The sequence below is a fragment of the Panulirus ornatus genome, chromosome 72 (genome assembly GCF_036320965.1).
Source record: "Panulirus ornatus isolate Po-2019 chromosome 72, ASM3632096v1, whole genome shotgun sequence".
Lineage (NCBI taxonomy): Eukaryota > Metazoa > Arthropoda > Malacostraca > Decapoda > Palinuridae > Panulirus > Panulirus ornatus.
In genome coordinates, this window is record NC_092295.1 from 13,648,632 (window position 1) to 13,665,233 (window position 16,602).

At 38.9% G+C, this 16,602-nt stretch overlaps 1 protein-coding gene across 1 annotated transcript in view; it reads right to left on the reverse strand.

Moving 5' to 3' along the window:
• LOC139748123 (tetraspanin-9-like) overlaps positions 1-16,602 on the reverse strand; it is a 177,030-nt gene that overhangs the window by 16,414 nt on the left and 144,014 nt on the right. Inside the window, exons 3-6 of the mRNA XM_071660788.1 lie at positions 15,902-16,093; positions 15,172-15,357; positions 8,626-8,731; positions 3,609-3,733 (exon numbers count right to left, since the gene is read on the reverse strand). Coding sequence (XP_071516889.1) covers positions 3,609-3,733; positions 8,626-8,731; positions 15,172-15,357; positions 15,902-16,093 — 609 coding nt within the window. The remainder of the gene's footprint in view (positions 1-3,608; positions 3,734-8,625; positions 8,732-15,171; positions 15,358-15,901; positions 16,094-16,602) is intronic.

The following is a 16,602-nucleotide window of genomic DNA, read 5'->3' on the forward strand; positions in this document are numbered from 1 at the left end:
TATATATATATATATATATATATATATATATATATATATATTTCTTTCATACTATTCACCATTTCCTGCATTAGTGCTGGAAATGAGATGTTTGAGGACAATATGTGGTGTGAGGTGGTTTGATTGAGTAAGTTATGTAAGGGTAAGAGAGATGTGTGGAAATAAAGAGAGCGTGATTGAGAGAGCAGAAGAGGGTGTTTTGAAATGGTTTGGGCACATGGAGAGAATGAGTGAGGAAAGATTGACAAAGAGGATATATGTGTCGGAGGTGGAGGTAACAAGGAGAAGTGGGAGACCAAATTGGAGGTGGAAAGATGGAGTGAAAAAGATTTTGAGTGATCGGGGCCTGAACATGCAGGAGGGTGAAAGGTGGGCAAGGAATAGAGTGAATTGGATCAATGTGGTATATCGGGGTCGACGTGCTATCAATGGATTGAATCAGGGCATGTGAAGCGTCTGGGGTATATCATGGAAAGCTCTGTGGGGCCTGGATGTGGAAAGGGAGCTGTGGTTTCGGGCATTATTGCACAACAGCTAGAGACTGAGTGTGAACGAATGGGGCCTTTGTTGTCTTTTCCTAGCTCTACCTCGCACACATGAGGGGAGAAGGGGATGTTATTCCATGTGTGGCGAGGTGGTGATGGGAATGAATAAAGGCAGACAGTGTGAATTGTGTGCATGTGAAAATATGTCTGTGTCTGTGTGTGTATATATATGTGTAAATTGAGATGTATGGGTATGTATATTTGCGTGTGTGGACGTGTATGTATATACATGTGTATGGGGGTGGGTTGGGCCATTTCTTTCGTCTGTTTCCTTGAGCTACCTCGCAAACGCGGGAGACAGCGACGAAGCAAAATATAAATATAAATATATATATATTATTACTATACTTTGTCGCTGTTTCCTGCGTTAGCGAGGTAGCACAAGGGAACAGAGAAAAGAATGCCTCAACCCACCCACATACATATGTATATACATACACGTCCACACATGCACATATACATACTTATATGTCTCAGCGTATACATATATATACACACACAGACATATACATACATACACATGTACATAATTAATGCTGTCTGCCCTTATTCATTCTTATCGCCACCCTGCCACACATGAAATGACAACCCCCTCCCCCCCGCATACGCGCAAGGTAGCACTAGGAAAAGACAACAAAGGCCACATTCATTCACACTCAGTCTCTAGCTGTCATGTAATAATGCACCGAAACCACAGCTCCCTTTCCACATCCAGGCCCCACAGAACTTTCCATGGTTTACCCCAGATGCTTACATGACCTGGTTCAATCCACTGACAGCACGTCGACCCCGGTATACAACATCCTTCCAATTCACCCTATTCCTTGCACGCCTTTCACCCTCCTGCATGATCAGGCCCCGACTGCTCAAAATCTTTTTCACCTCATCTTTCCACATCCAATTTGGTCTCTCACTTCTCCTCGTTCCCTCCACCTCTGACACATATATCCTCTTGGTCAATCTTTCCTCACTCATTCTCTCCATGTGACCACACCATTTCAAAACACCCTCTTCTGCTCTCTCAACCACACTCTTTTTATTAGTACACATCTCTCTTACCCTTTCATTACTTGCTCAATCAAACCACCTCACACCACATATTGTCCTCAAACATTTCCTTTCCAGCACATCCACCCTCCTCCGCACAACTCTATCTATAGCCCAAGCCTCGCAACCATATAACATTGTTGGAACCACTATTCCTTCAAACATACCCATTTTTGCTTTCCAAGATAATGTTCTCGCCTTTAACACATTTTTCAATGCTGCCAGAACTTTCACTCTCTCCCCCATCCTGTGACTCACTTCCGCTTCCATAGTTCCCATTCCCATTCCTCCACCACTCCCCTTACGTCCTTTGCTCTCACCTTTTTTTCTTATCATACCTTGTCGCTGTGTCCCACATTAGCGAGGTAGAGGAAGGAAACTGACGAAAGAATGGCCCAACCCATCTACATACACATGCATATACATTCACATCCGCACACGCACATACACATACCTATACATTTCAACGTATACATATATATATACATACAGACATATACATATATACATATGTACATAATTCAAACTTGCTGGCTTTATTCATTCCCATCGTCACCCCACCACACATGAAATGACAAACCCCTCCCCCCACGCGCGTGCAAGGTAGCACTAGGAGAAGACAACAAAGGCCGCATTCGTTCACACTCAGTCTCTACCTCTCATTATAATGCACCAAAACAACAGCTCCCTTTCCACATCCAGGCCCCACACAACTTTCATGGTTTACCCCAGACGTTTCACATGCCCTGGTTCAATCCACTGACAGCCCGTCGACCCTGGTATACCACATCGTTCCAATTCACTTTATTCCTTGCACGCCTTTCACCCTCCTGCATGTTCAGGTCACGATCGCTCAAAATCTTTTTCACTCCAGCCTTCCACCTCCAATTTGGTCTCCCACTTCTCCTTGTTCCTTCCACCTCTGACACATATATCGTCTTTGTCATTCTTTCCTCACTCATTCTCTCCATTTGATCAAACCATTCAATACACCCTCTTCTGCTCTCTCAAACCACACTCTTCTTATTACCACACATCTCTCTTACCCTTTCATTACTTACTCAATCAAACCACCTCACACCACATATTGTCCTAAAACATCTCATCTCCAACACATCCACCCTCCCTGCACAACCCTATCTATAGCTCACACCTCACAACAATATAACATTGTTGGAACCACTATTCCTTCAAAAATACCCATTTCCGAGATAATGTTCTTGCCTTCCACACATTCTTCAACACTCCCAGAACATTCACCCCCTCCCCCACCCTGTGACTTACTTCTGCTTCCATGGTTCCATCTGCTGCCAAATCCACTCCCAGATATCTAAAATACTTAACTTCCTCCAGTTTTTCTCCATTCAAACTTACCTCCCAATTGACATGTCCCTCAACCCTACTGTACCTAATGACCTTGCTGTTATTCACATTAACTCTCAACTTTCTTCTTTCACACACTTTACCAAACTCAGTCACCAGCTTCTCCAGTTTCTCACCCGAATCAGCCACCAGTGCTGTATCATCAGCGAACAACAACTGACTCACTTCCTAAGGCCTCTCATCCACAACAGACTGCATACTTGCCCCTCTCTCCAAAACTCTTGCATTCACCTCCCTAACAACCACATCCATAGATTAATTAAACAACCATGGAGACATCACGCACCCCTGCAGCAAACCGACATTCACAGAGAACCAATCACTTTCCCCTCTTCCTACTCGTACACATGCCTTACATCATTGATAAAAACTTTTCACTGCTTCCAGCAACTTGCCTCCCACACCATGTACTCTTAATACCTTCCACAGAGCATCTCTATCAATTCTATCATATGCTTCTCCAGGTCCATAAATGCTACATACAAATCATTTGCTTTTCTAAGTCTTTCTCACATACATTCTTCAAAGCAAACACCTGATCCACACATCGTCTACCACTTCTGAAACCACACTGCTCTTCCCCAGTCTGATGTTCTGTAAATCTATATATTTACATAATATTTCAAGACATACCTGTACAAATGCAAAGATCAGGCCTATCACACCAACTAAATGTAGTCGTTCAATAAACCACATCTTCACCTGCATGTAACAACCTGCTTGATACCAATGGTCCCTCTCTGTAGACTTGCCACAATCTGTAACAAACAAATAGATATATTACAAAGACAAACAATACTTTTCTGGAGAAATGAAGTTATTTTTGTAGTCTTTTATCCAATTACTATATTTATCAATGACTATTTTATCATTCACACATGAATTACAAAAGTATGTCTCGTACTGGATGATGATCACAACTTGACCTGATTTCCCTACGTTTTGACTTAATTCTTGATTTTGCATTTGACTGGGTATTTCATTAATAATGACTCTGACCTTAGCTGGAACTTGTTCAAGACTCTTTGTAGGGTGACACAGTCCTTAATAACTCTTGTATGTGAAGCATCATCCACAAACATACTTGGAAATAGGTAAGATTCAAATTCTTCTGGTAGGAAATTTACATGAACTAGGAAAAATAGTATCAACACCTTATAAAAAAGCACTTCTATGAAGTGTTCTTTGTTGCTTTTTAGTCTCATGATTCTTTAATCCACCAAAGGATTCCCTCCCATTATACCTGTCTGGTCCTTATCTCTACTGCATCCTGTGGGGGATACAGTAAAATGCCTTCTACTTAATAAAGCAGTTCACCTAAACGTCTTGTGCATCTATACCACACCCTAAGCTTTTAGGAAGGTTTCCACAACAAAGTAGAGGATATGGTTATGCTCAACATGTTTACATTGCAGATTTAAGAAATGTTTTGAAACAGCATTAAAAATGAGCAAGGTTTCAAAGACTTTTTTTTTTTTTTGCTTTGTCGCTGTCTCCCGTGTTTGCGAGGTAGCGCAAGGAAACAGACGAAAGAAATGGCCCAACCCCCCCCCCATACACATGTATATACATACACGTCCACACACGCAAATGTACATACCCACACAGCTTTCCATGGTTTACCCCAGACAATTCACATGCCCTGATTCAATCCACTGACAGCACGTCAACCCCAGTATACCACATCGATCCAGTTCACTCTATTCCTTGCCCTCCTTTCACCCTCCTGCATGTTCAGGGCCCGATCACACAAAATCTTTTTCACACCATCTTTCCACCTCCAATTTGGTCTCCCACTTCTCCTCGTTCCCTCCACCTCCGACACATATATCCCCTTGGTCAATCTTTCCTCACTCATTCTCTCCATGTGCCAAAACCATTTCAAAACACCCTCTTCTGCTTTCTCAACCACGCTCTTTTTATTTCCACACATCTCTCTTACCCTTACGTTACTTACTCGATCAAACCACCTCACACCACACATTGTCCTCAAACATCTCATTTCCAGCACATCCATCCTCCTGCGCACAACTCTATCCATAGCCCATGCCTCGCAACCATACAAAATTGTTGGAACCACTATTCCTTCAAACATACCCATTTTTGCTCTCCGAGATAATGCTCTCAACTTCCACACATTCTTCAAGGCTCCCAGGATTTTCGCCCCCTCCCCCACCCTATGATCCACTTCCGTTTCCATGGTTCCATCCGCTGCCAAATCCACTCCCAGATATCTAAAACACTTTACTTCCTCCAGTTTTTCTCCATTCAAACTTACCTCCCAGTTGACTTGACCCTCAACCCTACTGTACCTAATAACCCTGCTCTTACTCACATTTACTCATAACTTTCTTCTTTCACACACTTTACCAAACTCAGTCACCAGCTTCTGCAGTTTCTCACATGAATCAGCCACCAGCGCTGTATCATCAGCGAACAACAACTGACTCACTTCCCAAGCTCTCTCATCCACAACAGACTTCATACTTGCCCCTCTTTCAAAGATATATAGGTAAAAAATTCTGCTTTGGCACTGTTGAATTCAACCAGGTTACTGCTTCCACATTATGCAATGTTACACTGGTTTGTATTAACACTTTCACTGCAGGAGTTATTCAGGGATATTCTGTGTTAACTTGGAGTAGGAGTTACCTGAAATATTCTTGGGAGCTGATACACCAAGCAAGATATTCTCAAACATTCTTAAACAATATCTCCTAAATTTGTTATTACTGAAAAATGAAGACAACAAAGAAATAAGTGATTTAGGCCTTAATTTACTCAAGGAGAAATAAACTGGCAGGAGCAATATTTGATGACACAATGCTGAATGATGACAATGTGTTGGCTATTACACTGAAACATCTACCTGTCTGGTAATTGTGGTGATGCACTACCTTGCTATTTGTTTTGACGTACGTCTCTTTTTAAGACAATGTTATACTACTTTTTCATTTACATAAAACACCATTTTCTAGCACAGTATTCACCAAATTTACATTCACTTAGCGATATTCATTTACAAAACATGACTTGTATGGGATTTTCAAGCTACGCTCAAACTTTCTTACTTTTCACACTTGTTTCTAAGTATACAAAATAAAAAAAATTCATAAAGAACACTCATTTTTTAGTAAATTATACAGAATCACTTTATGAATTTGGAAAATGTAAGTTAAGTGTCCAGAGTGTAACCTCACATGAAGCAGTGTTTTGATTCACTCTATATGATTGACACAATAATGAATATACTGCTCGATGTCACCTGCATCTAGCAGTTGTTTACTGCAATATCCTCTTGATGCCACTGCTGAAGGGTTAAGGGTAACTGAAAAACTCGTGCATGTATGTATTGGAATGATACCTGTAGCATCCCATGCCAGCTCCATGCATCAGCTAAAATTCAATATCTGGGGCACAAACACCAATTGTTGATCTACATGAGGTCTATCCATCTTGTGTCTTTTCTAACAACTAAAATAATTTCCATGGCATTCTCTCCTCTCCATCTCATTAATGTTGGGGTTCCCAATTCCATATAAAGTCACAAAAAGTTTGGACATTTCTTTTGACTATGTACTAACTCAATTTCTTCAACAATCTCCCCTCTAAACTCTTGGTCTCACAAATGCTCTTTAACTGACTTCTAACAAAATGACCCCTTCAATCCAAGCCTGAGAAAAAGGTGTCTTCTTTGGCAAAATGAGTAGATTTTGATTCTCATATCTCTTGCCACTGCCTACTCAGTATGGTAGTGCCATATGCAATGAATAACAAATTCATTTGCACACAACCATTCTCTAACTGTAATGTACAGTGGGCAAAATTAGAGCCCGAATCCAAAGACTGCTTCAAGTGCTCCATTTAAACAGCCACAGTCATTTCCACTGGCACAATGCTACCATTTTTTTTTTTTCTAAATCTTAGCAAGCTATCAGAATTCATTGCCAGCAAACACACAGTAAGGCAGAGTCACTTTGGTAGTGCACAACCTCCTCCCACCATGATTTTCTTCGGATAACTGAAAATTTTAGCATATTTCTTAGGCATGTCAGAGATGACATATAACACCTACATTACCTTTATAAAGGAGGGATCTACTCAAATGTATTTGGTTACTTTGAAGAAATACATGTGTCCTCAGCATTTTCCCATAGTGCATGTATGACATCTTCCCACCATGGTGACCTAAGGGTAACTGAAAGGCTTCAAGATTTTTCACAGGCTAATCTGGGTCGTGGTAATGCAAAGCTTCCATACATGCCACTATAAAATAGTGAAAAACTTAAGGATGTGTATATATGTACATTCTTTGTATGTTTTAAGGAGGACATATCCAGCATGGAATAGATTTAAATATCTATTACTTTTCCATGACATTTTTCTTCTAAGTTTTTCTGTTCCTTCTATTTCCTGTGATACTCTTTCTATACTCACTTATACTTTCAAAATGCTAGCAGACTGTTGTGCTGCCTTTGTCTTCTCCACTGGTAATCTTGTTCTGTTGCATATATATAACTTGCATTCAACCATATCTTAATCTAAAATTCTCTAATTATTGCCAAAGGTACCCATGTCCAGTACTATCCTCTCCATGAAAGATTTCAAAGTACTTTTCATAATAATGTTCTCTATTCTAACAATAAACTTTCGTTTCCTGGCTTATTTTTCCAAAGAACTTATTCACTTTTATATAATTTTCATGGCTGAACATTAGGTAGAAGCTTCTGAAAATAATGCACAAGAGTGTCCTCTGCCAGTGGCCTGTTAAGGGTGGGTTACTACAGGCTGAAAGTAGAGCTGGAGTTCACCAGTTATGGAAACTCTTTTGCCATTGTCACCCACTTGAAGGAGTTCTCATATGGAAAAGGCAGCAGAAATATAGATAGATTGATAGATAGGTAGATACATACATACATAGAATCTCCTTTCTGAGTCTCATTTTCTATCTGATCTTTTCATGTCCTCAGTCATCATTCACTATTTACTTAAATTCTGGTTCAATGTGATCACTTCTGATATATCATAATTCTGTGATAATATATATACAATAAATGAGAAGATTTCCCTCAACTCTTTATATACACTAATTGAATGGATCACCATGTAGACTGGCCAATTGTTTAATTCCACACCTTTTATATCATGAACCATAAACTACCAATTAGCTCTATTTATTATTGTTATTGCCCCATCTCCTAACCATGAATATATACTGTCTTTATCCACATATACACAACAAGCTTATGCTAAGTACCCATTCATAAATCAGCTCCAGAAGGGAGGATAAACAGCTAGACTTGACTGTCTAAGAATTGTACCCAAGTCTTTTAGATTGTTGGGTCACAATGCCAACTACTACACTGTGGAGCCTCATTAGATCATACTTTGTTGGATTTAACAGCCATCAACAGATAAGGATCATAAACCCAGAGCATACAACATGAGATAAAATGTGTTGGTGTGACTGAATGGCTGTTTTTTTTCAAGTGTGAAACATATCACTAAATAGGGCGAGATTTTGAATGTACTTAAAAAAAACTGTCTGAGAGTAAAAAATAAGCCTGTAGGAAGCATATCATAAAACTTAAAAAGAGCAATACTGTACCACTATTTAATAAAACAACAAAATCTAAGGGTTGTTACTAACCAGGATTATTTGTATATTTAGGGAGACAGCAGGCATGCGGCACCCAATCCTCATGTGGCCAGGCAGCAATTTTGAACCAATCACTTGGCCCCTCCACCCCACAACACTAAAAAATAAATTTCAACTGAAAAATTGACTAACAAAATAACATCTGATGTAATACTATATATGCAATGCAGTTTCAGCGGTAATTTAAATAAGGCATTGTGCAAAGCCACATTATGATCATACCACTGATTTTCACTAAATAATAAACTTCCTTGCTTAGCAATTTGTGCTTGGGCAAATGAACATCATCACATTTTGAAGAGACTTAAGATTCATTACAATTTCCCATCAGTCCCATCTTTTAATTGAAAGACTGAGTTCTGTTTGTACAAAAATATGTATCTGGTGACAAAAAATCACTACTTTTAATAGTTATTCCAATGAAATATATAATCATAAATATGAGCAAAATACATTACTTTGTGCAATATAGAATAATGAATCAGGTGTCCTTAGAGTATCATACTCTTGTTTTGCACAGATTCACCTTGCAAGGATTCAAACCTTGCACAGGTTACTATGTGCCACTGAGGTTCACTCTGCGCGAGGGTGGTTTGTACATACAGGATGAGCTGAATGGCCAAAACCCATGCTTTTGCCTGATGAAACTCAACAATAACAGCCAACTAAGCCCAAATTTGGCTGAATTCTGTTGATGTCTTTTATTTCTATTTTTCTTATTTTTCTTATATTTTATTTATCATGAACATTATATTTTTCTTTTGGGTAAAGTATCTATTCATTCATCTGTTTTTTGCATATTCTGGGTAGAATGTCTTGTGTTGCAATATCTTTTTGAAATAACATTGTGGTGACAGTGTTGGGTGAATTTGAAAGAAAGTATTATTTGGAACAATCTTGTTGATGATTTTCAGTACTTAAACAGCACCAATTGCCACAACATTACAGTATCTACAAAACTTGAATATGCCACAAGCTCTAAATCTACATGTATAAAATGTATAAATCAGACAAAATGATAAAACAATACATACAACATTTACTATACAGACATCAAATCACAATCTGATAAACAACTCACCCACACTGAGGTGAAGTCTGACCCAGATGGCCCTTCACCATACTCATCATGCCAACTACTTCTCCAACATGCTACTAACACCAAGATCTTTGGTGTGCTCTGCTATCATTCCATGAGTTTTAATAATCATATTTTCACACTGTAGCATATCTTCATAAACCTCAATGGACTGCTGAACCAGTTCTCTCTTTTCACAAATTCTTCATTGCTCCCAGAACCTTTGCCCCTTCCCCTCCCTTTGACTCACTTCTGCTTCCATGATTCCATTCGCTGCTAAATCTACTCCCAGATATCTAAAACACTTCACTCCCTCCAATTTTTCTCCATTCAAACTTACATCCCAACTAACTTGTCCCTCAACCCTACTGAACCTAATAACCTTGCGCTTATTCACATTTACTCTTAACTTTCTTCCTTCACACACTTTTCCAAACTCACGTCACCAACTTCTGCAGTTTCTCACTCAAATCAGACACCAGTGCTGTATCATCAACAAACAACAACTGACTCACTTCCCAAGCTTTCTCATCCCCAACAGGCTGCATACTCATCCCTCTCTCAAAAACTGCATTTACCTCTCTAACCACCCCATCCATAAACAAATCAATCAATCATGGGAACATCACACACCCCTGCTGCAGACTGACATTCACTGGGAATGAATCGCTCTCCTCTCTTCCTACTTGTAGACATACCTTACATCCTTGATAAAAACTTTTCACTGCTTCTATTAGCTTACCTCCCACACCATATAGTCTTAAGACCTTCCAAAAAGTATCTCTATCAATCTTGTCATATTCCTTCTCCAGATCCATGAATGCTACATACAAATTCATTTGTTTTTCTAAGTATTTCTCACACACATTCTTCAAAGCAAACACCCGATCCACACATCCTCTACCACTTCTGAAACCACACTACCCCTCCCCAATCTGATGCTCTGTACATGCCCTCATTCTCTCAGTCAATACCCTCTCATACAATTTTCCAGTAATACTCAACAAACTTATGCCTCTGTAGTTTGAACACTCACCTGTGTTCCCTTTCCCTTTGTACAAAGGCAATATATGTGCATTCTGCCAATCCTCAGGCACTTTATCAGGACCCATACATACATTGAATATCCTTACCAACCAATCAACACCACAGTCACCCCCCTTCTCAATAAATTCAACTGCATTACCACCTAAACCAGCCGCCTTGCCAGATTTCATCTTCCGCAAGGCTTTCACCACCTCATCTCTCCTAACCAGACCATTCTTCCTGACCCTTTCACTTCACACACCACCATAATTAAAACACCCTACATCTGCCACTCTATCATCAAACACATTCAACAAACCTTCAAAATATTCATTCCATCTCCCTCTCACTTCATCTCTACCTGTTATCACTTCCCCCCTCGCCCCCTTCAATGATGTTCCCATCTGTTCTCTTGTCCGATGTACATTATTTTCCTCCTTCCAAAACATCTTTTTATTCTTCCTAAAGTTTAGTAATTCCCTTTCATCCCAACTCTCATTTGCCCTCTTTTTCAACCCTTGCATCTTCCTCTTGACCTCCTGCAGCTTTCTTTTATACATCTCCCAGTCATTTGCACTCCTTTCTTAAAAGTATCATCCAAACACCTCTCTTTTCTCTTTCACTAACAACTTTACTTCTTCATCCCACTACTCGCTAGATATATACGTAAATATATAATCCTGGTGATGTGAGGAGATGGAGTGAGTATTTTGAAGGTTTGTTGAATGTGTTAGATGATAGAGTGGCAGATACTGGGTGTTTTAGTTGAGGTGGCGTGTGAAGTGAGAGGGTTAGGGAGAATGATTTGGTAAACAAAGAAGAGGTAGTGAAAGCTTTGTGATAGATGAAAGCCAGCAAGGTGGCAGGTTTGGATGGTATCGCAGTGGAATTTATTAAAAAAGGGGGCGACTGTTGTTGAATGGTTGGAAGAATGCATGCATAGTGCCATTGTATAAAGGCAAAGGGGATAAAGGTGAGCGTTCAAATTACAGAGGTATAAGTTTGTTGAGTATTCCTGGGAAATTATAAGGAAGGATATTGGGCAAGAGCAGTGGGGTTCCAGAATTGGTAGATGTGTGGATCAGGTGTTTGCTTTGAAGAATGTATGAGAGAAATACTTAGAAAAGCAAATGGATTTGTATGTAGCATTTATGGATCTGGAGAAGGCATATAACAGAGTTGATAGAGATGCTCTGTGGAAGGTATTAAGAGTATATGATGTGGGAGGCAAGTTGCTGGAAGCAGTGAAAAGTTTTTTTCAAGGATGTAAGGCATGTGTACGAGTAGGAAGAGAGAAAAGTGATTGGTTCCCGGTGAATGTCGGTTTGCGGCAGTGGTGCGTGATATCTCCATGGTTGTTTACTTTGTTTATGGATGGGGTTGTTAGGGGGGTGAATGCAAGAGCTTTGGAGAGAGGGGCAAGCATGCAGTCTGTTGTGGATGAGAGAGCTTATGAAGTGAGTCAATTGTTGTTCGCTGATGATACAGCGCTGGTGGCTGATTCGGGTGAGAAACTGCAGAAGCTGGTGACTGAGTTTGGTAAAGTGTGTGAAAGAAGAAAGCTGAGAGTAAATGTGAATAAGAACAAGGTTATCAGGTACAGTAGGGTTGAGGGACAAGTCAATTGGGAGGTAAGTTTGAATGGAGAAAAACTGGAGGAAGTGTAGTGTTTTAGATATCTGGGAGTGGATTTGGCAGCGGATGGAACCATGGAAGCGGAAGTGAGTCACAGGGTGGGGGGGGGTGTGAAGCTTCTGGGGATGTTGAAGAATGTGTGGAAGGCGAGAACATTATCTCGGAAAGCAAAAATGGGTATGTTTGAAGGAATAGTGGTTCCAACAATGTTATATGGTTGCGAGGCATGAGCTATAGATAGATTTGTGTGGAGGAGAGTGGATGTGTTGGAAATGAGATGTTTGAGGACAATATGTGGTGTGAGGTGGTTTGATCAAGTAAGTAATGAAAAGGTAAGAGAGATGTGTAGTAATAGGAGGAGGGTGGAAGTGTTGAAAATGAGATGTTTGAGGACAATATGTGTTGTGAGGTGGTTTGATCAAGTAAGTAATGAAAAGGTAAAGAGATGTGTGGTAATAAAAAGAGTGTGGTTGAGAGAGCACAAGAGAGTGTATTGAAATGGTTTGGTCACATGGAGAGAATGAGTGAGGAAAGATTGACAAAGAGGATATATGTGTCAGAGGTGGAGGTAACGAGGAGAAGTGGGAGACCAAACTGGAGGTGGAAGGATGGAGTGAAAAAGATTTTGAGTAATCGGGGCCTGAACATGCCGGAGGGTGAAAGACATGCAAGGAATAGAGTGAATTAGAACGATGTGGTATATCGGGGTCAACGTGCTGTGAATGGATTGAACCAGGGCATGTGAAGCATCTAGGGTAAACCATGGAAAGTTTGTGGGGCCTGGATAAGGAAAGGGAGCTGTGGTTTCGGTGCATTATACATGACAGCTAGAGACTGAGTGTGAATGAGTGTGGCCTTTGTTGTCTTTTCCTAGCGCTACCTCGTGCATGTGCGGGGGGGAGGGGGTGTTATTTCATGTGTGGAGGGGTGGTGACAGGAATGAATAAAGGCAGCAAGTACGAATTATGTACATGTGTATATATGTATAAGTCTGTGTAGGTATATATATGTATACATTGAAATGTACAGGTATGTATATGTGCGTGTGTGGACGTGTATATATATACATGTGTATGTGGGTGGGTTGGGCCGTTTTTTCATCTGTTTCCTTCTTGTCTCTGCTTCTAGCAAGTGTCATGTAGACTATAGAAGTTTGGTGATTACAGAGAGGATGAAATGCTGGAGTAGGATACTCAATGGATGCCATCATAAGGGGCAGAACAATGGCAAAAATTGCATACAGTACAGAAATAGAATAAACTGCTTTACAACCTTGAATTAAAATTCAGATGCATTAATTTAGAAAAAATTTTAAATCTGATTAAATTTTGGCTATTCACATTTCAAATATTCTGCCTATAAGAACTTATATTCATAATTTCTGTAGTACTCTAATACTGTCTATCATTTCATTTCTATATAGCTCCCAAACCTTTCTTTAACTTCTTTTCACCAGAGAACTTAAAAGTCATTTTTGTCTTCTACTCATCACTATCTTCAAGAATGTTTTGGTTTCTTTTCTCACTACCCAACTTCCTTACATTATGAGTCCACTACACTTGTTCATCTCTTCCATATCCTATTCCTATAATTCTGCATGCCCTTTTGGAGACCTTAGATAATAATATCTTCATATGCCTCTGCATGATGTAAATCTTGTATCATTTTGTTTTAGCAGCATTGGCTTGCATCTCACTTGAGTTCCATTTAATTCTAACTCATTCTTCCTTTACTTAATATTGTTTTTCATAATTTTCTTGCTTCATCATTTAGAACTGTCATTTCAGATTCACTATTATAAAAGGATAACTTTATAGGATTACCATATGATCTTATCAGCTTGCTCCTAGCCCTTCATTACACTAATTTCTAACACATTTTGAATCAAATTATTTCTGACAAAAATAGCTCAGTAGTACAGTTTTCTAAACTAACTTTAACATACTTTTGCTAATGAGAATTATGAATATTCTTGTGTAAGGATTAAGTATAAGCATCATCTGAAAATGACATTTTCTCCAACAAATCCATCACCTTCTATTGTAACATATTCTCTTCCATTCTGCATTTCTTCAAAGTCCTCTCTAAAATGCATCATTAACTTGCATGTTTCTCATGTTGCAATGCAACAATCACAGTCAGGTCTAACTTATCACATGGAGATTATGTAACTAGTAACCCTGATATAAAATATCTGCAATAGATATCTTTTCATACAATTCTTTTGTCGTACATCCCATGCTTTTTACTGCATCCTGTACCAAGACTGATTCACACCTGTCACTCCAATAAATATTCTAATGCATTTCTGCTTTCTGTCATGCACACCACAGAAACATATCTAACTTGCTCTGTATATTGACATCACTGGTTCCACTCATACTATTTTCTACTTAGCCACATAAAGCCCAAACAATACTTTGTGTGTAAATCCAAAGATGCTTCTTATGTATAAAAGTCCACATACTTTGCCATCTTAAAGGCCAAAAGTGGTGTCTATGGCTATCCACAGACTTCCTTTTAATTCATAATTACAGAACAGGAACTTTCCAGGTGAATTTTTGCATTTACAATAAGGTGAGTAACTTGAAAAATATACATAAATAATCCCCCAAATAATGATTTTCTCCTTATTACCATCGATTAGTAAAATTGCAGTCCATCATGCTCATTTCAAAAAAGATGTATATTTCACAAAGAGAAATTAATGCTGGTTACTACCCTCATATGTGGAGCCATGGAAGTAAAATCTACACATGTTGTCTTCCATTGAGCGATGAAAAGAGTTTATTACTCACTTGGAACTGTGTCTGAAGATGATCCCAGGTAATGGCTACTGCATTTTCTGAAGTTTCATTGAAAGACCGTCGGATACCAGCTTGAAGTTCAGCAATCAACGTAGTTGAAACTTCTCCACGAAAGGCAAAGGCAAGTGTGCCAGCAACTAACTGCAGTGTAAAAACTACCACAACCAAGCTGAAATACTAAATAGGGAAAGAAGATACAGTCACAAATATGTTGCTGCTTAATTTTCATATCAAAGCTATTGCTTCAAGAAATTATGATTACTGAAGAGACCAAAATTACTGAAAACATACACAACTTAATGAGGAAGTCATCTGTTTACACAAAAAAAAAAAATAGATTGTATCATGTAATAAACTGGTTGGTCATCACTTTAGCATTTCAATATCCAAACATGCATATGAAATTCCTTCATATTACTATGTACTGCTAATAATGGCAGGCGCAAGACATTTAATTTTATCAAAAATCTATTTTCATAAAGGTACTTTAATAGTTTAATCAATCCATTTATAAACCAGTCAAGCATTCAAAGAAGTGATATATCAAGCCATTTGTGGAGCTTTCTGAGCTCTTTTGATTCTGAGGCAAGTTTCAAAAATTTCAAACATAACTTTCTACTCATTCACTCACAAGGATGGGACTTCTTTCATCCTTTACATTTCATTAAGATTTAGTGCTCATAAAGTGCTCATACTCTTAGAAATTTCTGAAGACCCTAACCGTTATCAGCATACAGCGACTCTGGAACCAAGAACCACAGCAGCCACAGAATGCTAGGATAAAAGTGATGATTCCAGCTGCCAGACACAGTGAATCAGCTGAGATGGCTGAGTATTGGTGCAAGAGTGATGCATAACCACCATAAGCTAATCGAAGCCAAATCCCTGCGCCAAGCATTGAACAACCTACAATCTGAAAAGAGAAGGATGAAAGTAAATACTCTATTTGCAGAAAGTTCTTTAGATTGTATAAATATCTAATATAATGAATGACATTCTAAATTCATGCACGAAATACTTAAAAAAGAATCACTATAATAAATTCATAAATCACTCAAAAACATTCTTATAGGAAAAAGCTGCTGAAAAGAAATAATACTCAAAAACTGTACAAAAAAGGAACTATGAGCAAATTAACTATGCTTCGGATTTTGAAAGTTGTTTTAATGAATTAAGTTATCAAGCAAATCTTACAAGGGTTCAAAACATTTGTACTATACTAAGAATGACAGTGTTACATAGTACTAACTAGGGAATTATATAAATAAAATGCTGTATGTGGGACCTTAGTGGAGGTGGATTTTCTTTCTTTAATGGGTAGCATGAATTCATAGACAGCAAAAACATGAAAACTTAACCACTGGGCTGTTCTCAACACCATCTCCCTATAATGAGGATTGGCAGAATGCATGCATAGTGCCA